The sequence below is a fragment of the Lottia gigantea genome, assembly GCF_000327385.1.
Source record: "Lottia gigantea unplaced genomic scaffold LOTGIsca_66, whole genome shotgun sequence".
NCBI classification, from domain to species: Eukaryota; Metazoa; Mollusca; class Gastropoda; family Lottiidae; genus Lottia; species Lottia gigantea.
In genome coordinates this window covers 241626-265482 of record NW_008710245.1, presented here as the reverse complement: position 1 = coordinate 265482, position 23857 = coordinate 241626, and the positions used below count along the sequence as shown (strand labels likewise).

Here is a 23857-nt window from a genome sequence, read left to right as displayed (position 1 = left end):
TAATGTAGAATGTAAGGTAAAGAATGTAGAATGTGGAATGTAAGGTAAAGAATGTAGAATGTAAGGTAAAGAATGTAGAATGTAAGGTAAAGAATGTAGAGTGTAGAATGTAAGGTAAAGAATGTAGAATGTAGAATGTAAGGTAAAGAATGTAGAATGTAGAATGTAAGGTAAAGAATGTAGAATGTGGAATGTAAGGTAAAGAATGTAGAATGTAGAATGTAAGGTAAAGAATGTAGAATGTGGAATGTAAGGTAAAGAATGTAGAATGTGGAATGTAAGGTAAAGAATGTAGAATGTGGAATGTAAGGTAAAGAATGTAGAATGTGGAATGTAAGGTAAAGAATGTAGAATGTAGAATGTAAGGTAAAGAATGTAGAATGTAGAATGTAAGGTAAAGAATGTAGAATGTAGAATGTAAGGTAAAGAATGTAGAATGTAGAATGTAAGGTAAAGAATGTAGAATGTAGAATGTAAGGTAAAGAATGTGAAATGTAAGGTAAAGAATGTAGAATGTATGGTAAAGGATGTTGAATTTAATGTTAAGGACGTAACGTGTAAGGTAAATGATGTTGAATTGAGGTAATATAAAGGATGTAGAATGCAGGGTAAAAATTGTAGAATATAAGGAAAAGGGTATAGATACAAGGTAAAGGGTGTAGCATTTAGGATAAAGGATGTAAAATACAAGGGTAGCGTACTATTTCTGAATTTCATATATTATGTATTTCTCATGATTCAGGACTTTCAATGAAAAAATTAACTTTCGAAATGCATAGTTTACGTTTTTTTTTTTTCTTAGAAAAACAACAATTCTAGAATAAATAAATAATGCGAATGTACACCTTAAGAATTAAGATTTGAAGTTGTTTACTTACCATTTTCAAACAAGCTGCTGAAATTACAGCAGGATACTATCCAGGAAGTTGTTCCGTTGCTCGACTTGTAAATTCTGATATCGTCATTATAATTCTTGCAACTCCTGTCACTTATGGAATCATTACCAGTCTACATAATGACACAATACATTGTCTATATGCACACTATACTCTCCTTGCTGAATATTAATATCTTTTGTTCGCTTTCCTGTTAATTAATACTGATTGTCTTTCTCTTGTTTTATATTAGTATTATCCTTTTTTTATTACTTTTATCTTAAAGGTTTATTAGCCTAATGAATGGTCGATGTCTATATGATAGCAGAATTAAATAATGTTATTTTAACCATATTAATTATGTTGTAGCCTACTATTCTCAAAAGACTGATAATCTGTGCTTTGTAAAGGTTAGACCCAAATTGCTGTGGGAAATGGTGCAAAGACTATTCTTCTCTGTGTAACCATGTCTAAGTAGTCCCGATTTTCCATAAGAATAATTAGTATAATTCTATGTAAGTGCTATTTTCACAATCGCTGATGGCATTAAAATCGGTTAACAACAGCTCAGTTCTCAATCAATAGCCTAACATTATCCTAAGTCGATGGAAGGGTTCTGTTAAATTCACTAAATTCCGCAAACAATGTAAATAATTAAAGACCCGAACTTCTATACCAGAGAAGCACAAGGAAGAATAAAATCACAGCGAATTATTACGTGACTGGTTTAAAAATTTACCCTCTCTCCAAACATTAACTTGATAGACACGTAATTGTTTGTTACGCCGATATTTTCAAATACCAACTACTACCTAGTTTGCGATATCAGCATCCGCTGGAAGCGAACGTTACCATGTCATCTACCTATCAACCGATAGTTTTCCGAAAGCTATCCCCATCCACACGCGTCTGTCCACATAACAAGTACGACAATGTTCCACAGAAAATTTTTCGGTCACTTTGACGACACCATTCTCTGGTAAACAATGAAATCTATGTTAAAGTTTTGTATAGACCTATACAATCAATGACCAGAGTTTTCCAGATTTTCACCCTTTCATATAAAAAAATATAGAAAAAATAGCAAAAAACGGAGATCTTCCTCTAAAAAGACTATAGTAAACTTTGTAATTCAGTTGTATTTCAATAGTTACTAGTATCGGTAGCTTACTTCTTCAAATCTAACGGAAATGGATTCTAATGATGTAGTAGAACAATCGATATAATAACAATGCTAACAATCAAAGGTTATTAACATTCAAAATTAGTACAAATGGGCTGCAACCATTATGATGTCCAGTACAATAAATCAAATGTCTCTAACAATTTTATCTGATCAGTGGAAGGTTTATATTGTTTACAACTGATCCGAGGTAAAGAAAATAACCTATTAAACATAGAGATGTTGCCCACAGTCAACAACACGTCATAGGCATACTGTTCTGCACCTCTGAGCAATAATAATTCTAGCTTCTTTCACTGGATTAAGCAAGAAATCTATACGGGATATTGCTATATTTCTTTAAAGAGTTTGGCGGTTATCTACAAAACACATTATGTATCTCGGACACAGGTAGCAGCCATTTGCACCATTCCAATTTTCAATGCAATTTCATGTTATTACAGTGTCCTTGATACACATAAAATATTTAGAAAACCTCTTTACAATCCCTTTAACATCTGCGAAAAGAAATTTGTATAAAAAACGTAAAAGATATAAAAATTTAATACTATATAGCATAACAATAAAATATCAGATCACATCAATATAAAGATATAAAAATGACCACCAATTTTAGGTAGGGGGTAATTAGGCACTTATTAGACAATTATAATTTAAGTCGTTCCATCCAGTCAGGCCATATTTTTTTTAAACATGAAGAAGAAAATTTAAAAGGATTTTTAAAGAGGTTTTATAAATTTTATATGCATATCGGGGACACTGATAGCATCAATTTGCACCAATCAGGCGGTTCCTGCAATTCCACTAAAACTACGTGTTTTATGATGTAACACCCACAAACCTTTGCGGGGGTGACGTCACAAAACACTAAGTTTTAATAGAATTGCTAGAACCACATACGTCTGGTTGAAAATTGGAATGGCGCAAATTGATTCCACCAGTGTCCCCGATACACATACAAAATTTACTATCCCTGTAAGAGAAATTCGTGAAATAGTAAGGATTTATAGGGGGAAGGAGGTAATGACATCGATCAAGGATAGTGAGGGGGGAAATGGAAAGAAAAGGGTTGAAGAAACCCCCCCTGTTCAAATTGTGATGTTTATATATTTAATTATAGAGTTTTTACACTCTTTACACCTAAAGGCCTTCACCCACTACGGCCTTCAACGCCGCGGTACAAAGCTGAAAACGCCGCATGAGCAAATTTTCTGTGCGTAGGTTAAGTCTTTATAATTCAGTTTACAGACTGTAAACAGTTGTCATGGTGTCCCTTAAACTGATGTAAGTTGTTCTAAAACCTTATTCTCAAAAACTAAGATATAATCCAGTAAAAGAATAATAAAACTAAATCTAAAAACAGGACTTGAAACAAAATAGTTGTTAAGGATCCCTCTAAAATTCCCACAACCCCCAAATATAAATAAAATATGTATTGCTCCTATTGATTAAGTTTACTTATATCATATAAACCATTAGCTAATCTATATAATACAATACAGCCTTTACCAGCTGGGGCCATATTGTCCCAGATTTCCCTATGGGATTCTTCTAGTGAAACCATATCATTAAGTGGTAGAGTCATTATATTGGTTGATTCTTCGGCTTCTGATTGACTGCCTTCTTTATATAAGGATACCACTTCTGTGGACGATTTTGAGCACCTGTAAGAAATAAAGCAATAAAGCAAAAATCAAATCTTATATTTGATGAGTGTCTCAAACAAATTGGCTACAAAACTCCTCTATTACCAAGGCTATCTCTTCATATTTACAATGTGTTATATCACAGTAAGTGATCTGAAGGTATGTAATGAAATATCATGGTGCCTTACAGATCAAATTGAGAGTAAATCACTCACTGTACTATAAATTCAATGCTAGGTCTACAGGCACTGGTAGTATTTAGGGCTATACCAATAAGTTGTGGGGCTGATAAACAATGTTCTGGAATGTTGACTTCATCTCGTATCTCTCTAATTATAGAATCAAAGATTTCTTTTACAACTGCTTCACCAGTCATACTTGATAAATCTATCTCTTCAAAACTTTTTTTCCCCACCAGTTCCTATCAAAATAAAATATTAACTTATCATATCATCAAACAACCATATAATGATAATACCATATGTTTCTGCTGCTGCACCATCGATGTACTCAGCCGAGGCTATCTTTCAGTGTAGTTTAGGCCCCCTAGCTCGTTACATTCTGAAGATGGGTGTTCACAGTAATGATCAGTACAGATCTCGGTAAAGATGCAAATCAGGTTAACCTAGTCTTACATCAAATACTAATATAATCTTATGATATGTCTGGTTATGTCATAAAATGTTTCGATGCTTCTAATGAACTAAAACTAAAATTACTTTTTGAATACATGTAAGTTTTTTTTAAACCATGAAAAGTATAAAGGTAAACAAAAAACAAACATTTAGAAAAATGTAATGGTATGTTATGTACTTTGCTATTATTTGTTTTATACCATAATATATTCCTTTGTTTTTTGTTGTTTTATGTGCTCTCTGCTTGTAAATGTCATTCTTACATGAAAAGTAATCGGAACTTATACCTCTGGCTCTGCATGACCACCAGGACAATCCCACAAACCAGGAGATTCAGCACAATCATTACTTCTTCTCAATAATATAACATGATTATCACTGGTGATAACAAATGAACCAACACCAACCGGGTCTGACATACAAGCTTGTTCATTTTTGAAAACATCCTTGCCAAAACTATGTAATAATTTAGAATTTGGAGCCCAGTTTGTGCCCAGGTATTCTTTGTAACATGTCACACCTAAATTCAGAGTTAAAGTTTTATCAGAAGCTTCACTAACAGAATGTAATCTAAATTTTGTTCCATTATATAATTTCGGATTTGTATCAATCCTACTATTCCATGTCTCCTCAATTGAATTTTCTAAATTGGAAGGCAAGGATTTTCGATTGAAATCTTGATCTAAAATAGCAACTACTTTGCCATTTGGTAGATATTGTGATTTTTTCACAAAAAAGATTATTTTTATATCAGGATCCATTTGAAAATCTTTAAATAATTGCCTAAAACAATGGGAGAAAGTTCATAAAATCTTTGACATGTTTGTAAACAAATGCCACGTGATTTTGAACGACTGGATAACCAAGACCGGAAGTTAAATTAGATAAACAGGAAGTCAGACGTGCGCATGACTGACTACCTTGGCAACGTTTATTAGCAACAACAATAATCGCATGGAGACTTGTTAAAAATCTGTTGGTTTGCCATTATTTTCAACTCACTCGTACAGTTGCTCCAGAATTAATACAAAAAAATGGACGGAGAAGGTCTTCATCTGAATATCGATTATGTCGGAAGCAGTGGTATTATTTTGAGTCCAGAACAAAAGGCAGCTTTACAAACGTCACTTATTATTTTACAAAATGAAAACAAATTTAACACAATTTATTTTTGGGGCAAAATTTGTGGAATTAAAGATGACTACTACATAGCTCAAGGTGTTGGTCGAAATGAGTTTGAAGGAAGAAAGACATTTTACAGGTAACACTACTATTATTATTATTATCGCTTTTATTCTTTTAAATCTACTGACAACTCGGACTACTAGTCAAAAATAAATAATCATAATTTCAACTAACAACAATGTCAAATGATTGATCAGACATTTATTTATTAGGCTAATTGTTTATAGTTTATAACCTTGGTAATTTATTTATTTATGTTAATTGACCTATTCTCTACAAGACTTACTTACCCTCAAGGCCTAGGCCCTTACACTTGAGACAAATTATACTGGACTATTCTCAGTCATAGACCACAGGCATCTGTTTCTATCAATAGTCGACCATCTCTATAATAGTATCATATATATATATATATACTATTATAGAGAGAGTCGACTATCGATAAAAACAGATGCCTGTGTCATAGACCCCAATACATTCATCGCTGCTCTCCAAAAAATTCTCGACAGAAAAAAATGATAAACTTTTTTTTTATTTTTTAGCAAAGATTGTATTCACTGGGGTTTATTACCACCAGCAACTAAAGCAGTACGAGATCAGAGTAGACTAGCTAAGGGGAGGTTTACTGGTGATCCTTCTTATGAATATGAACATGTTGAAACAAAGAAAATTGGTGAAGGTGAAGATGCTACTGAAGAAGAAGAAACAGTAAGTTATTATAAAATCAAGAGCACGTTAATCTATTAGAATTCTTGGTAGTGTTATGTTAAAATAAACTTCCTTGATAGTTTCTATTGAATTGCAGCAGAACCTGATGTAAGATTTTAATTTCTAAAAATGATATCAGATTCTTATATAACTACTATCGTTGTAGATTATGATTAAAGAAGAAAATAGATTAACATCTGTTATAGCTGATATTGATGAAGATGTTAGAATTGTACCACGAGCAGCTTACGTTAAAACACCAACAGGAAATGTTATTAGCAACAGAAGTTTCGAAGGTGGGTGAATGTTCTTAAACTCATGCAATCAGTTGACAAATTAAGTTGACAAAATTGTTTGTGTTTCTATCTAAGCATTGGCATTAAAATGTGTTTTACCTGTAATAGTAACAGTATCCAGCCATTTAGTGCAATGTGTCAGAAAAAAAATTTTTGCAGTGTGTCCAAAAAAATATATAGAGATTAGTTTATGGGGTACTTTTTTGCTTTTATTACCGTTCTATCACTCCAGTCTCTCACCCATTCTCTATGGTTCCGGTAATTCTAAAATGAGAGCCTGATCAATGATCATTATGTCATTATTGCTTCTACTATTCTTATAAAACCTACTTTAAATCTCTTTAGGAATGCAAGATACATGTTATATTTGTGAAATCCGTTCTTTATTTTTTCTTTTGAACTGATGACTGTCTAAAATATCTTGCTTCAAATTTTCTTAGAAATATACAAGAAATTGTCTGTTTTCCAGGTCTTTCAGTATCTGAATCAGCAAAGTTAAGTAGTTATTTACATTTCCGTGAGGCAAAACTACTTCTAGAAAAACCTTTGTTAGACAGGGCCAACTTAGATAAGGCTTTGGATTTTATGGACTGTATAGAAGAAGATATTCCTCGAGGTTTGTAAATTGCTTTATAATTTGGCAAATAATAAACAAAATTTCAGCATGACATTGTCAATGTTGTAAAAAAAGTTTAGGTATCAATTTTTTGTCACCCAATCATGCAGGGCTCCTGTACTATAATGGAAAAATGATTGTTAAAGTAAGTTTTAAGCTCATTTCCTGGTTAAACCTTAATTCATATTTGTTTTGATTTCAGGATCATGGAGTTGTCAGTTTGAAAGAGGAAGTGGTCTACTGACATTAAGAAGTTTATTGTGGCAAGGATACACATTTTTCCATGTCCCTGGATCCCGAAGATTTGGCTCAGTATATTTTGGTTCAGGAGAGAAAAACCTAGATTTACCATTCATGTTATAAATAAATTATTTGTAGAACTTGAAAGTGGTGAAAATTGAGTCTATATCAAATACTTATTTCATTGTTTTTACTGTACAAAAATATCATTCTATATAGCATTGAAGGAATTCAGCTGGGCTTGATGTCAAGAAAATGCAATAGGCAGCATAATACTAAAACAAGACTATTATAATTTTATAAGGGGGTTAATTTAGGGGTTGGACTGTAAAACTAGGTGTATCATTCAAACTCTTGCTACTGATTTTATTTATTATTCATGAATTGTATAAATAAAACATATTTATTCATTGTTTTTAGTTTTTTACAAATTTACTATTATTAAACAAAGCAATTTTTAGATAAATAATTCTTTAGGATGATAAAGAATTTCAACCCCTTTGATAGAAATAAGATTACACATAAGCAGATAAGGTCTGTTATCAAAATAGCTTTCCAAGTTTTTAGAGCTCAATTTAAGCTGTTAATAGAACATTTGAACTTGAGCTCTGAACAAAGGAAGCAAATATTTGAATGATTTTCCATTGCAGCTTTATTTTTTAATTAGTTCTAGTGACAGTATATGAAGCTCTCTCTGGGTCAATATTGGCCATAGACCCATTATTCAGTGTGCCAGGTCTTGCTGTCAGAGATGCAGTGTACATGATCATAATGAATGGATGGACAATTTCCTTATTGCAAGTGTAAAAATGGTGAATTCTATCAACATATATCTGCAGTATATCATATATTACAGTCTATAAATGGTTGAAATCTAAACACAGAATTTTCTGTCCATGACATCATTGTTCAATACAGTTTTTTCTCCACATATATAGTATCATGATAATGCACATTATATCTCCTCCATTTAAATTGACTGCGAAGTGGTCTGTCTTTGTGAGATACATGTTTTAAATCAGGTCGGAATGGTGATAATAAACCTGTAATTAAATAATACAATTCATGTACATCATTTACTCTTTCAGGCAGCAAGATAGCATCTGGTATCTTATTAAAGGGAAAGGTTCATCATTGAGGGTTGGTTTGGGTCTTGAGTACTGTATACAAGTTTTTTCACTTTCTATTTCTACTATATGTCATTTCTATTTATGGCAGAGTGTCAAGAATTGACGCGTCATCAATTTAACGCGGATAATTCTGGACACACTAAAAAAAGTCCCAGGCTAGGTTATGATAAGTTAAACGAACCTGTCCCTTTAAATTCTAGACTAATCCTCAAACGGAAATGCAGATATCTGGACATTACATATACCTCAAGATTTGTTTTCTTGAGAAATAATACTGTCATAGTGACAGGTACAAAATTGCTAACCATAACACATGCAATGCAAATGATTTCCTCACTGTAGAGGAGTGGATTCTCAAGCAGGAATGCAGACATCCAGATGGGGAGTAGGACGAATATGTTATATTCTATATATGTATAACGAACCTGCTATTTGTGCTTTTCTTACTAATTCTAAGAGATTTTTCTGTTGTGATGGACAAACTTTTGTTATTCTACGGGGTAATAAAGATCCATCAGGTCTTAAAAACTGACTTAATATTAAAACATCCTGAAATAAAGTTTTAAAGATGTATTTTTCTTAAAATTCATGAAAATAAAATGTTGTGGAAAATAAGAACTAATCTAATTATAGACACCGCTAGTGGTGATATCATTCCCTTTATAAAGTAATGCTAGATAATATATACCTTGAATTTTACACTTAATACTTACTGTATAATCTATTTCCATTCGTAAAGAACATATTGGACAAGAACCTTCAACTGTTTTAGGTAAAACTTTACCCTCTCTTGAAGATAATTCATTTACACCAGAGATCTAAATATAAAAACAAAGCAAGTTATTCAAATGAGTGGAATGCTCTGTGAGAACATTCTACATACTTTTCCACAAAAAATGGTACAGAATTTATAACTGTTAAATTTTCTGTTTCTGTTGTGCTTCACTGCTGGTCAGTGCCAACTTTTATCTCTAACAAATTGAATGGTTGACTTTGTAACAGGTGTTGTTTTCTCTACAGACATTAAAAATCATGATCGTAAAACCAATACATATAACCTGATGAGGTCTCACCAACTTCTTCTTGGTATGAACTTTATAAGAGATACTCTCTTATAGAAGCACTAGCCTAGGTCCCGAGAGAGAGTGACATATTGTTTAGGGAAAGTGATCCTTATTTTATACCCACCACTGTAACTTGACCCTGTTTTTCTTCCTTAACTACAAAAACAAAGTGAAAACATAGATTATAATTTAATGTCTATCATTGCAAGTATGGTACTCGTAGGGCCTACCATATACACAAGACTTTGTAACCACTGTTCCATCATTTATATTCTCCATTTTGACTGATGATTAAATTATCATAAGCAGAAACTACATCTGATAGGTCTTATGTCCTATTGGCCTAAAATATGATTTTAATAAACTAAATAAACGAGAAATTTACTGCAGTAACATCCTGTAGCAGGACCAAATCTTATACAATTGAATTGAACATATCCTTTTAAGCATAAATCTAACACTGAGATGGTGTCAGTACTTTCAGAGGAATGGAAAATGTGTTTTCAACTTCAACAAATCTGTCAAGAGTCATTCCTCCATTCAGTATCAGCACTATCAGATTCCGTCAGATTTTTACTTTAAGCCTACTCATAACCTACCAGATTTCAGGAAACGCTTTGAGGTAGAAGATATTGATCTCGCTTCGGGAATCGTTCTGTGCCAGACACGACCCTTCGGAGTAATGTTTAATATACTTCTACAAATTTTGAACATTTTCACCCCAAGACAAGAGAAACATCAACACGATGGGTAAATTGACCTTGACATTAGTAGAAGGGGCATAACTCGTTTTCGCTGTCGGAGTTGATTGACTAAATAGGTTACTTTGTAGAATGTATTTTTTCTATCTATACCTTCCTCCATGGAATTATAGGAAATAAAGGTCTTAAAAAGAATTTCAGAAAACTTTACGCTAATACAGTTCTTTGACTTTTTATGGAATGATATTAGATTTAATATGGTTATATAAGACATAGAAACAAGTAGAGTCGTAAGCAGCCAATGATCCAATGATGTCGAAATCGTAAAAGGTGCTTGATTTGCATTTTTATTTTCTAAATGAACAAATAACAAGGTTATCTTTATAATTTTATGGTTAGTAAGTATTTGAGACACGAAATTTTGTTGCATTAAGTGAATATGTGTTGTTGTCACGACTGAATTATAGAATGTTTATTTTATATGGATGATGTACAGTGGTGTAACCTATTTTCGTGGATATAAGGATTCAACACCGAATTTCGTCAAAGTTATAAAAACGAAAAAAAAAAAAATTATGTCTTAGATGTTTCCTCAGATATTCTACAAAATTATTAAAATTGGTTTATTTCGATTTTCTTTATGAATCCTTCACTTTGACCCATATTTCATGAGCAACCAACTTGGCAACGGCGGCAGAATGCGTCACCTATTTTCGTGTACAATGTTTGATCTTTAAATAAGTCTAGAAAAACACGTTGTATGGATACCGGTGGTATAATTAACTTCTCTTAGTATTTATCTTTAATATCAATTTATTATAACTAGTGACAATTCCTTCAAAGAACCACGATTTAAAAAAAAAAATAGTGACTAACAAAATATGATACGTAGCGTGATTTATTGCTAAAAGTCACTGAAACAATATAAGAATATGGTCCACTTTGTGTTCCATAGAAATTTTCTGCTGACATGGAATCCGCTAGTTGATCACGTGACTTCATTCGTTGGAATATATTCTAGCAGACGACACTTGGAATTCCGATTACCACTTGGGATTATAAGGAAATTCGGCCGATGAAAAATGGTGACGTTTGGTAATAAGTGAAATTCGCCATTTTGTATTTGTCAAAGTATACATTAATACATTTTACCTTGCTTGAAACTACTGGATTCATTCTACTAGCTGACATTGTACAGAAAACCCATGTTTATCAAAACAAACTAATGCGGAGGTCGCGCAAGGTCGCTCATGTACATTATTAATCCTTTCCGGAAATCCACTAATAATAGGTTTCCACGAAATTAGGTTACTTGACTGTACGTATAAGACAACTTGGACCATATAATTGGCATAAATAATTGGGACGAATATTATTAAGATTCGGACCAACTGTTGTAGATGACCTGGACCTACTGTTAAAGACAACTTTTAGAATAGATCACTGGTTGCATGAAGGCCTCTGATGGTGTTTCACATTTTAGTCCAGTAATTTGTTTATAAATAATAATAGTCACTAGTAACTGCCTCACTATTCTTGTTTCCTTTTTTGCTTTTTCAGACTTTTCACTCAAACATCTTTCAAAATGGAAGAAACAGGAAATTTGAAAAGATCAAGCACTCTACCTATTGAAGAATTAGTCGATAATGAAGATAGCTGTTTATCAAAAAAAGCTAAAATTTTGAAAGAATTTCCATTGAACCGTCATGGCTCATCAAATGAATCCCAGTATGTTGTTTTATCTCAAAATGATGAAGTTATAGATCAGTCCTCTCTGGAATATTCTGTCAAAGATTTTCTAAGTGATGATGATCAGGAAAATGAGTCAGAGGGTGAAAAAAGTGAATCAGAAGAGAAAACAGAAGCAGACGACAAAACCACAGAAGACACTTTACAAGATACAGAAGTGAATTCTGATAAGACTGATGATGTGGACTGGGATACAGAAATAAAAGGTGATGTTTCAACTTCTCATAACTTGACTTTCAATGATTCTAGTACACTTCAAGATGACGATGTCAATAATATAAGCCTACCATCCAGTGATGAAAATATTAACTCTAATGGAAGGACTTTAGATTCACCTGAGCCCAAGTCTGGTTTCTCTAAGATTGAATCAGTGTACAATGATGCTAAAATTATTCAAACCATCATCTCTGATAAAAATATTGATGACATTTATGACAAACTAGCAGAAAAACGTTGCAATCCTAATAGATTACATGTGGTTACTGCTGAATTACTGGATGAACCTGATTCTACCACAGCGGATGATATCCATCGTGATGTTAAAACTGTTCTGAGTCAAATTCAAACCAAATCAACTGAAGCAGTTAATGAATCTGATATTTTGACTCTCTTACGTTTAAATGAGAGGAAGAAAAATCGTGTTGAAATTGTGATACGTCAATTATTGGTTTCTTTACAGGAAGCAGACGCAAGCCAGAGTAAAACAGAACAGAAATCTATATTTGACGAAGTGAATACTGTAGCTAGTAGATTTCCGACCACATCACCTGATGAAATATATGCTTTGTTAGAAGAACATTCTTCGTCTTCTGATAGACTCCAAAAAGTTATAAATATTTTAGAAAACAAATGTTCAAATTGTCAAACAAGTGATTCAAAAACTGCACTTAATCGTACAGAGTCGGATCCTGACAATCCTTTTACTAAAAACGATCCAATTTATCAGGATATGCGTGTCATTTCCAAAATGTTTCCAGAAAAGGATCGAAATGAAATTTACGCTTATCTGGAAGCACATCATAATAAAAAAGATAGAATTCAAGTTGTGATAGAAGAATTATTAGGAAATAATGCTGATAGTCAGGATATGACTGATGGCCGAAAGCCAAATTCTCTAACATCCAATAGAAGTCATGGTGAATTTGAAAGTCTTTGTGAAATTTTTCCAGATTGTGATCCTAACTATATTTTTGAGCAACTTGAAGCCAGTGCAGCAGATCAAGACAGAATGAATAATTTAGCAGGGAGGATGTTTGAAAGTAGAAACTATCCAAAATTAAAAGATGTGCTGGATACACAATTAAAAATCACAAATAAGATGAAAATTCAAAGTATGAAATTTGAAATGAATGACTTTCTTCGGAAGTTTCCTGATCCTGTACCATACTTTGAAAATAATGATAAAGCTATGAGTGCTAGTTATAAGGATCACGTGTTAATTCAGATTAAAAATGACTATCCACAGTTAAAAGATGGTTATGTGAAAGAGGTTTTAGAAAGAAATAATCATTATTATTTAAAGTCTATAAGAGAAATAGATAATGAACTAAATGATATAGCAGGTAACTCTATTAAAATATAATATTGTTGTTAAAACTATTAATGTCATTGACTGAGTTAAATAGATTTACTTGTAGAATTCTTAAAGCGATATTGTATGCATATGAGTAACCAGCTGATAGAGCTCAATTTGAGCTTTTGTGTCACTTTTGGAATTAGATCTAGATACTTTAAATGTAAGTGTATCTGGAGATTGCATAAAGTCTTAACCAAGACAATCAAGGTTCTGTTTGGAAATTTCATGTCTGGTGATATCAGAGATTTTTACTTTAAAATAGCTATGAACTTTCTTAGAGCCATAACAATGATTTTTTTTTTATTATGAATTTCAGCAAGAGGTAGAAGGTCAAAAAAATTAAGAACAGTAAATAGAAGAACTGAAATTGCATTCCCAGAAGTTCCAGATGAATTTTTCTTCCAGGAACTGCTGTATTCAAAACATGAACTGGCAATAAAAAGTAAGTTTCGAAAGAGATTTTTTTCAAGATTAGGAATGCACTTGGATTCTTTGAGATTTTTTTATAATATAATAATTTAGTATTTATAGTAAGGTTAAGCCTCAATTGAAATTGTTAAATTTTGATATTTTTATGCAGTGAAACTTAAAGAGATAGAAGAGGAAAAGAAACTTAGAATTGATGAAGCAAGGAAGAATGGTGAACTTTATGAGTGTGGTTGTTGTTTTGATGATGAGGTTCTATTTGAAGATATGGCAACTTGTGCAGACGGACATCTATTTTGTAAAGAATGTATTCGTCGTTCAACAGAGGCAGCCATTGGTGATGCTAAAGTCAAGTTCCCATGTTTAACAGGATCTTGTGAACACGATATACCTCTTTCTGTTTTACAAAATATTGTTTCACCCAATCTATTCTCCAATATTTTACGCAAACTTCAAGAAGAAGAATTAAGATTAGCAGACATTCCAGACTTGGTATCCTGTCCATTTTGTAGTTTTGCTACGGTTATGCCCGACCCTGCTGATAAAGTATTTAAGTGTTTGAATCCAGAATGTCTAAAAGAGACTTGCAGGTGAGAATTGACTCCATTTTTTTCCATTTTAATAAGTTTTTTGATGATTTTACTGGAATCAGTCTAGAAATTATACTGAAAGAATTGAAAATTTTAGGGTGATTACTGTCCGGTTTTCATTTATTTTACATGGCATACAACATTTCATAACTTATCTTATTTGGTGGGGTTGATTATCTTCAATGTCAAAATTGGCATTATCAAATATTCACACCTTTTGCTTCAATATTTCAAGATGACCAAGAATTAAATCCTGCCTTTACACTCTTTATTTCAGATATTGTCAGGAACCAAATCATGTGCCATTAAAATGTAATGAAGTAGAAAAGAAAACAGAAACTGATATGAGAACTTTCATTGAAAATAAAATATCAGAATCCATGTTGAGAACTTGTACTACGTGTAAAAAACGATTTTTTAAAGATTTTGGTTGTAATAAAATGACATGTACATGTGGAACTACAATGTGTTATGTGTGTAGAGAACCTAATATTGATTATGATCATTTTAATGCCAATGGAGGGTAGGTATTAGTTGAAGATTTATCAAATTTGATTATTTAAATTGTTCAAAAAATTCACTTGTGTACCTGATCTTCAAGTCTGTATTATCGTCTGCATAAAAAAGCTTTAGATATATTGGGCCCTTTATTGATGCAGGCAGATCCATTTGCTCCTCTGTCGGTGTCCGGTTATTTTTGTTGAGCAGTCTATATTTTGCCAGCAATCAGATATGATGTTGATCAAAATGGTTGCCTTTGCCATTTGTACTAATCACATCATAAACGAAAAAATTCTGCTGCAAGGTTTTATGAAACATACTGATTTGCAGAATGACACAAGGTGTACTGGACTGGTTGTAATTGTTGTCCAGTAATCAATTTCGATATAGTAATTCAAACAGTTTACTTGTAGATGTTCTAATGATAATGATGTGAATGCTCTACATCAGAAAGAAATGGAGTTAGCTGCTGAAAATGCTAGACAACAATACATTACTGATCATCCTGAATTGGCAGGTTTAGAACTAAAATATGATCCTCAAAAACTTGTCAATGACAGTAAGTATTTTTGTCTTATTTTAATTGCTTATTTCACTAAGTCAGATTCTTCATTTTAAAAATGTGGTTCTGAAGAGGCATCATTGAAACTTGATGAGGTAAAACAGTGGCCTGGAAATTAAGATGAAATTTTATTTTACTCTTGTGTCTTGTAATTTGTATCAATTTGTTGATTCTTTAATTATATACAAACTTCAAAGTTTAAGAAAGGATAAAATGTATTGCATGTTATTTTCATTTCAGTTCAAAATGGAGGAGCCATAACAATGTAAGTGTTTTTGAATTTCCAAATATTCTTGAATTTCTATTTTTTTTTAAGATTAGGCTGTTGTCCAGCCAATTACATTGCTCAGAGTCTTTTGACATCTTTTTTCTTAGTAACTTTTAAAAGAATTGGTTGTTGATCATTATTCCAAATTGATGTGAATTGCAGAAATTAGAATTACGTAACATTGTCAACAAAAACAGTTTTTTTGTGCTCAATGGGAGAAAGCTTTGTGTTGTAGCTCTAATGATTTTTAAGCTACACAATTTTAACCTGCTTTATGTTTATGAATTAATTATGTTTAATTTTAAGGTATGATGATGATGATAATGATGATGATGATTATCCTGATGATGATGAAGATGGTTATTAGGATGATATTTACTAATGATTTGTTTAATTTGTCCACCATGCATTTAGGATGACAATTTTTGTTTTACTTGTCTTAAAATTGGAATTTTTATATTCAGAGCTATGGCAATATATATATTTATTTTAATTTAGGACAAAATAGTTTTATTGTAATCTAATCATAATCTGTCATCAGTGTGTCGATTTAAAATGGGATTAATTCTCAGTATTTGGATTATAACAGTAAGGGCATACTGCAAAAATCACATCAAAAATAAATGTACCAGTAAGGCAAGGCAATATATTCATATTTGTTTCATGTGAATAATCAAAGATCATATAAAGAATATATGAAGCAATAATATAGAGTATTTCTAAATATTTGCTTTACCAAATAATAGAGCTCAATATCAGTTATCTGTATTACTGTTTAATATTGAAATATGAAGTTCAACTTAGTGCTAGCAGTAGTTGTGTCATTATCACAATACTGGGGGTACAAATAGGGGGCAGACTGACTTAATTGGGGGACAACTGTCGATGTCTGATTTTGTAAGAACTGTGTCAGATTTCAATGATGTAATTATGTTTTAGCTGTATTTTATAAGCATTTATATCACTTAATACATGTAGTATATATTTCATTGTTACATTAATTATTTATACACTTTAGTTATACTTTATGATACTTCTTAATTCATGTTAATTGGTTAATAAGTTATTATACTTAAATTATATACTTTATTTAATTTACTAAAATAAAGACAATTTCTCCTTTGATTTTAATATTGATCATATACCAACTTACTTACTAAGGGTTTATGAAAATTGACTGAACCCGAAGCAGCTCTTGCAATCACCATTCAAGGCCACAGGGGTCAGGCCTATAGCTACATAGGTTCAAGGGGGGACAATACCCCAGCCTAACAACCGACCAGTTCCATTGCTGCAACTAAACACCAGACACCATTGCCCTTTAGGATATATTACTTGCCCCTCCGAACAATCAAGTCTGGCTACGGGCCTGAATGGTTAAGAAGGTGGTTAAAGTATTAGTTGTTGTTAACTTTTCAGCTTCATTTGGCTGTACAAAAAGTGGATGGTAAACGTCTGTAATTTGCTCTGTTGAGGCCAACACAGTGGTTAATTGACATAAAAATAGACAAATTCTACTTGACTTGTTACATCACTGCACAGTGCATTTCTCATCTTCATTGACCCAATTAAGCGCAGGATACTATAAAAATACACATTTTTCATTTCATTTCCATTGTTAGAAAGAAACAGACCCTGGATGACATGTTTCGAATGAAAATAACAAAACCAGAACGGAAGTTTGGTAGAAAACTTGTTGGATTACAATGAAAACAAAACGTATCTGAAAAACATGAATAGCCACACCACAATGACCTGATAGTGGAGTTAAGACAAAGTAATTGAATCATTGATACTGAAAAGGATGAATTTTCTGAAGATAAATAAATTAGGGACATTTTAACCCAATAACCAGTTTTTCTTTTCTTTTTTATCAAAAAAAATTCTATTTTGTTCAGTTGGGTACATTAAGGCGATTTGACAAACCCCCTTGTTTACTTGTGATGCACTCTTTCGGAGTTCATATCATTTTCTTTATGGAAGCAGGAATAAATATTTCCAACCATTAAAGCCTCCGTTTATGTTTTTTCAATAAAGAACAATCATCATTTGATCTTGATATCACTGTTCGTTATGTTTGACATGTTTTGATTTTAACACTCATGTTGGGTGGTGTTGAACATCAGATTTGACGTAAACATTCTTTTTACCACTGGAATTTCTTTTCTCATGGAAATGTTCACAAATTATTTATCACTATGAATAGTGTTCGTGAAACAATACAGTTGTTAGCACAGATATTTATTGAAAATGGAACCAGTGACATATCAGCTGAAATATTCCGACAGGCCAAATTTAATAAGAATGAAGCCGTAAGTAATTTCTTTGAAAAAGTCCGAGAAACTCTGAACCCTATTTATTTGCAAGCTCTGATAGATATGATTTTGTTTTGAAGGCTTGAGAAAAATGTACCATTTTTTGTTATAGAGCCAACATTTTCATGTTAAAAGACTCTTGCTCCCTTTTATTTGTATCAATGCCCTTTAACTCCAAACATTCTTCCACTTGTCAAAAAGATTCATTCTTATTACCAGTGCCCACACTGCTGTACTTTCGTAGTGCCAGTGGATGGACCAAGTCTTGCCGTGGTCAGTCTTGCCTTTCAAGACAACTGATTGAAATTACAGATTGTCCCTATAGTTTTGATTACTTTTGCTAGGGGCCTGGTAATTAGAATGAGCTGTAGTGTAGTTGCTGTAGATCAGAATTTGGTTCTTATGCTAAATTTAGTAGCATGAGGAAGATAATATGTTATATTGGAATGTTCAACTCATTCTGTGATGTAACCCTTTGTTCATTTGTAGGTACGTGTCTTATGGAAGTTACTATTTGAATTGATATATTTTTGTAAATATGGTGAGATAGATGAAGCAACAATAAAAGCTCAATTTAAACTAACTCCAGGTTATCCCCATGTCTATTATATCAAACATTCTTGTCTTTGTCTTTATACTACATAAAAAAAACCCAATACATCACATAGTAAACTAGTTTTGGTGATCCCCATGATATGTAGTCATTTTTAGAGAAAGGGGAAGTCAATAACATTATTTTTATAATGGTGAATTTGATTTGCATTAAAAATTTATTAGCTTACTGGTATACTGTTAGGCTATATATACTGGTAATAAATTGTAGACTTGTTTAGGTTTTTGTTTTGTAGAAGAAAAATGTGTTTATGTGAAGCAAGAATTACAACATTTAGGTTACTTATTGCCTGATTTCGCCTGTTTGTCTAATCATGGTAACACTGGAAGTCGGGAACTACTCCTAGCATTAGGATGGTTAATGTGTCAACAAAATATACTGGAGAAATTTATGCAGAAATGTAGCTCACCACTAGATGATGACACAAGTATATTTTATGAGGTACAGTGATAGATTACTTTTCATTTTAATGGCTCCCAAAAAGTTGCAGCTATTTTGATGTTAGGTTATTGCTCTTAATTTTAATCTATCAAAATAAATGTTCCCTAGATGAAAGCTGCCATAGAATTTTTTGCTGTGTGTATGTTGAGCCTTTATATTGCCACTGCTGTTTTGTATGTATATGTGACCCCTGGCCCTATAGATACTAATTTACAGTGCTATAATTACTGGATTGCATTTCCTGCTTACTCTACATATTAGAAGACTACTGATTTTTTGTGTGTATGTTTGTACTAAGTTAAGGCTTATATCTGTCTTCATGTTGGTTATATGATTATTATTTCAGAGTTATTTAGATACTGACAACAAACATTCAGCTTTATTCCAGTCATCATATAAAATTGAACCACAAGCAAAAATACAGAAATTATTAATGTTAAATGGCAAATTACAGTTAAACCTTAGAAGAATGTACGCTTTACAGATACAAGATGCTAATCTAAGTCACAAGGTAAATTAGAAAAATAAGACAAATATCGATTTATAACCTTAGTATTTACCTAGTCCAATATTTTGGGTTTGAGCTATGTATTATGAAAGTTCTTCAGGATTTATTGTGATGTTCTGTGATTGAGGTCAAAGCGCAAGTAAATATTTAAGTAAGTATTTAAGTTCCAGCTTATTTAATTCAGTGTCTAATATCTTGATCATTTTAGATTCATACGTGTACAAATGGTGTTACTTTATCAACATATAGAAATCATCTAACTCCATTTGAAGTCCGGTTATTAAGATATCCCAACCATTTGAAAAAGGTAACAAACTATGAAGTTCCTTTTACTATGTTATTGGTTTAGTCATACCTGTGATAAGCTCACAAATTGTTGTAAGATATTTACATGGCTCCCATTCTGGCCAACAGGAGACAAAATCCCTAAATAAAACTAAACAGAATATACTTTACTGTCAACTATTGTTTATTTCAGATGTTGGAATTATTAGAAAAAGATAATTACAGACTTCAGAATTTATTATTATGGAAAGAGAAAGAACATATATTTTGGAGTTGGATGGTAAATAGATTAGTTCATTCCTTCAATTATTAATGCTTCATTCCTTCCCCCTCCATTCATTCATTCATTTAGTATGTTTATAGTCAACTGTTGATGATATGTAAATTGTTGAAACGTTGTGTAAACAAAACTCACAAGTATTCAATATGATTATGTTTGCTGTGGTATGTTTATAGGAGAGTGTTTTAGAGTTAAAAGTAAGTGAGAAATCAGAAGATACTGTGACTTATTGTAATACTGTACCAGTATATCTTGATATACCACCTAATATAGACCATGAAATATCTACCAGTAGAAAACATCTAGTTGAAATAATTCTACAGTATGAAGACATTATAGATCAGCTAGAAATATTGTGGACCAAAAAGGTAGATTTCTAAATCTTTATGTCTACAATCAAATACGAACTCTAAACTTTGACATTGTTAGGTACTTTTCCTATACACAATAGCAATCAAATACATCCAATTAGAGAAAAGTGCCTCATGATGTCATTACACAGAGTTTGTGATAGCTTGACATCGTGAAGATGTTGTCATATAAACAGATCTAAATTTGCCTTAAAACAGGGACATAACAAGTACTGCTTGTCAAGCTCAATTTGGGACACAAGTTGATATAGTCCAGTTTTCTGAGGTGGCACGATGTTGAACACATATGAAGTTCTAGGTCTATTTTAGCATTTCTATGTTTCCCAGATGTTAAAGAATGTTAAAGGGTTCGGTTTGCACAAACAAAAAAATGTCTTATATTTTCCCCCAGGCATAGGGCATGTTTTGGTTTTACAAGTGATGGATTTGGGGTATTGGTTTGTTAAGATAAGTCATACCTGCCTTTATAAAAAGTTTGCTGCCCATGTTCTTAAATTTGATATTTTTTAGCATGAAGACATCAGCGAACAAGATTTGGATAATCTTCTAACATCAATCAATATGGAGATTGCTTTTCAGAGGGCAAATCTATCATTGTCATCAAAACGAAATATTGTAGAGCCTAAAAAACATCCTCAATTTATTCTTAAAGACCAGAGTAAGAAATCAGTCCGTCCTTCAAAACATTTAGCTCCGGCTTTTCTGGGAGGTCAAGGTGATTGTCCAGGAGTAGATATTAATATTGCTATTAAAGATATAGAGAAACGAATAGAAGATTTAGAACATGATCTGCTAGTTGATCAAGGAATATGTAAGACAGACATGGAAAAAATGTCTACATCAGTTCCAAATTGTATTTTCATTCCACCATTAGCTTTGAAAGGAAGATTTTAGATATGTTATATATGTTTATATTTGTTATTGTTATTTTTTGTTATCAAGTCAATTTCAATGTTGTTATTTAAGTTATGCAAAATCTACTTAATATCTGCTCAATTTATACTTTAAAATATTATGATGGCTCAATTTTTTTAAAGATGGACTGTCGAAAAACAAAGATAAATATATTTCATGAATATTCAGCTTATTATTGCAAAACACTGTAGCCTTCTGATGGCAAAAATTTATTGCAAGAATTTTTTAAAAAAGGAAATCTTTGATGGAATTTTGTTTTGTTATGTAGAATATTGATATCTTGGATGAGTTTGAATTAGACAATATTTCGAAGGTCTTTGTTCAAATGCCTCAAACAAACTTGCCAGTGTGATAAAAGCTATAGTCCTGAGAGGGAATATTTTCTTATAGTCTTGTGTTGTAATAGAATTCTAGTCATTTTAGTAATCTCATCCTTTGATAAAACAGTAGTATGTGGACAAATAGTAAACCTATCACATGTATTTATGTATAAGAAAGTCACAAACTGCAATTTGCACATTTTATTATTTTTATTGGTTATCATAGCTAGAAATCTTAAAATTTATTTGTTTTGTCATTGATGAAGATGAAGTAGGTATGCAGATTTTTTTTTATGAATAATTTATTCAACTATTTAGGATATATTCAGAGAAAAAAATTCTTAATATCAGAATCTAAAGAAAGACATATTTTTAAATGGTTGTCCAAAGATAAAATGGTATAGCAAGTCAGAATATGTGTATGTAGTTCTTAGACAGAAATGAAAGGACATGACTTACATTATGTACTAAGATCCAGCTTAAATCTGGTCATCTACTCTACTTGTTTCAGTGTCATATATATCAAATTCCCTCCAAATATAAAGTCACATTGTTGTTAAGGTTAAGATCAAATATTTTATTGTTTACAGTTATTTAAATTGTTATATTTTCAATAAAGTTATTTTTATGATTTAATAGGGTTTTATTTATATGTCAACTTTTTGACTTCAAGCGCTGACATGTTTATCTTTCCTGAAAAAAGAAGATGGGATCTATAGCCGATTAGATGATGGTCCATTTTGTTAACATATTTCTTCTGGTGAAGTAAATATTTAACTAACCCCTTCAAAATAAAATGTAAAAAATAACAATTTTGTTTTTTAATAATTTTAACCACCACATTAAATAAAGAATAAACAACAAAACAATATTTCATCAAAAATATTTCATATATCTTTAGAAAAAAACAAGATGTATTGTAAATACCTTTAGGAAATTATATCCATTTGATTAAGAACATATTACAATTAATCAGCTTATAATAGGCAAGATTAAAAAAAAAACAGAACACATACATGAAAATGAATTACAATAGAAAATAAATACAAACTTGTCTTATTTCTTCTGACACTTTTTGTGCCAAAAGTAACAAGTCATTTCCTTATGATTATGGTATATTATGAGCTAGATAACAATCTTACCAGCTTAACATTAATAAACATTCTAACCTCCCACCTTATAAAATGTTACACAAGCAAATGAAGCCCTATAAGATGTACACCTTTCTAATGCAAAAAAGCTGCAGCAAGAAACCAATTGGATCACATCCAATAGAGATGTTTTGAACTAGATGGCAAGCTGAGATACGCCCTAATGTGTACTTTATTGATACACTGCAAAAAATGTTGACCCAGACACAAATATATTTTTATAAAGATCATACCACCAGGGTATAAAACAGATCATAAAATTAAAAAAAGCAAGAAATCATTAACATTTGATTGTAAAGTGATATAGTATTCAAAATATAAAATCAGAAAATTACTGATAGCTTCATTACTGATACCATAATTATTTTATAATTATATTACTTCATCACTTCAATACTGGAATTTTGATTTGATATTCTCTCTCTTCTGACACCTGATGCCACTCTACAACCAAATTTTAAACTGATTATTATCATTATAACAAGTTTTGTCAATCTTTTGGATAGTCCACCTGAGTTAAATACAAATTGTGATTAAAATCGCAGAAATATAAAAAATACGATCCGTCTATACAACTCAATGGTACTAATTGACCAATCAGATGGTCGGAAGACATCATAATTTTTTGTCACTTCTTTGAGAAACTTGTAGAAGGAAATTCTCTAGTTTCTCTGATCAACTATATTTTCAATGATGTTAAATACTAT

General features: G+C 31.7%; 4 protein-coding genes across 4 annotated transcripts; 3 read left to right on the top strand and 1 right to left on the bottom strand.

Annotated features, from left to right (window-relative positions):
* Positions 1-3499: 3499 nt before the first annotated feature.
* On the bottom strand, positions 3500-5152 carry LOTGIDRAFT_220828 (hypothetical protein; the record flags this gene model as incomplete). The annotated part of the gene is made up of 3 exons (XM_009064865.1): positions 4627-5152; positions 3920-4125; positions 3500-3722 (listed from the first exon to the last, which is right to left on the bottom strand). Exons 1-3 carry the CDS (start codon positions 5098-5100, stop codon positions 3500-3502), a joined length of 903 nt encoding a protein of 300 aa, XP_009063113.1. The 5' UTR covers positions 5101-5152.
* A 124-nt stretch (positions 5153-5276) lies between these two features.
* Positions 5277-10339, top strand: LOTGIDRAFT_195269 (hypothetical protein). Its single transcript, XM_009064864.1, has 9 exons — positions 5277-5600; positions 6067-6232; positions 6399-6528; positions 6998-7144; positions 7347-8429; positions 8942-9063; positions 9228-9332; positions 9703-9734; positions 10178-10339. The coding sequence occupies exons 1-5, from the start codon at positions 5374-5376 to the stop codon at positions 7505-7507; spliced, it is 831 nt and encodes a 276-aa protein (XP_009063112.1). The 5' UTR covers positions 5277-5373; the 3' UTR covers positions 7508-8429; positions 8942-9063; positions 9228-9332; positions 9703-9734; positions 10178-10339.
* Positions 10340-14192: 3853 nt separating this feature from the next.
* LOTGIDRAFT_129699 (hypothetical protein) lies at positions 14193-15147 on the top strand (the record flags this gene model as incomplete). The annotated part of the gene is made up of 2 exons (XM_009064863.1): positions 14193-14620; positions 14898-15147. Coding segments are annotated over 2 exons (678 nt in total), but the record flags the coding sequence as incomplete, so codon positions are not given.
* A 2929-nt stretch (positions 15148-18076) lies between these two features.
* On the top strand, positions 18077-22635 carry LOTGIDRAFT_235524 (hypothetical protein). Its single transcript, XM_009064862.1, has 8 exons — positions 18077-18263; positions 18756-18855; positions 19115-19320; positions 19667-19831; positions 20037-20135; positions 20307-20393; positions 20570-20761; positions 21275-22635. Exons 1-8 carry the CDS (start codon positions 18150-18152, stop codon positions 21656-21658), a joined length of 1347 nt encoding a protein of 448 aa, XP_009063110.1. The 5' UTR covers positions 18077-18149; the 3' UTR covers positions 21659-22635.
* Positions 22636-23857: the final 1222 nt, after the last annotated feature.

Bases quoted from the DNA above. Each gene is read 5' to 3' on its own strand.
- LOTGIDRAFT_195269 (XM_009064864.1), top strand. From the start codon at position 5,374: ATGGACGGAGAAGGTCTTCATCTGAATATCGATTATGTCGGAAGCAGT. The intron at 5,601-6,066 runs GTAACACTACTA...TTTATTTTTTAG, and splicing joins GGAAGAAAGACATTTTACAG to CAAAGATTGTATTCACTGGG. The intron at 6,529-6,997 runs GTGGGTGAATGT...TCTGTTTTCCAG, and splicing joins TAGCAACAGAAGTTTCGAAG to GTCTTTCAGTATCTGAATCA.
- LOTGIDRAFT_235524 (XM_009064862.1), top strand. From the start codon at position 18,150: ATGAATAGTGTTCGTGAAACAATACAGTTGTTAGCACAGATATTTATT. The intron at 18,264-18,755 runs GTAAGTAATTTC...GTTCATTTGTAG, and splicing joins AATTTAATAAGAATGAAGCC to GTACGTGTCTTATGGAAGTT. The intron at 20,136-20,306 runs GTAACAAACTAT...TGTTTATTTCAG, and splicing joins ATCCCAACCATTTGAAAAAG to ATGTTGGAATTATTAGAAAA.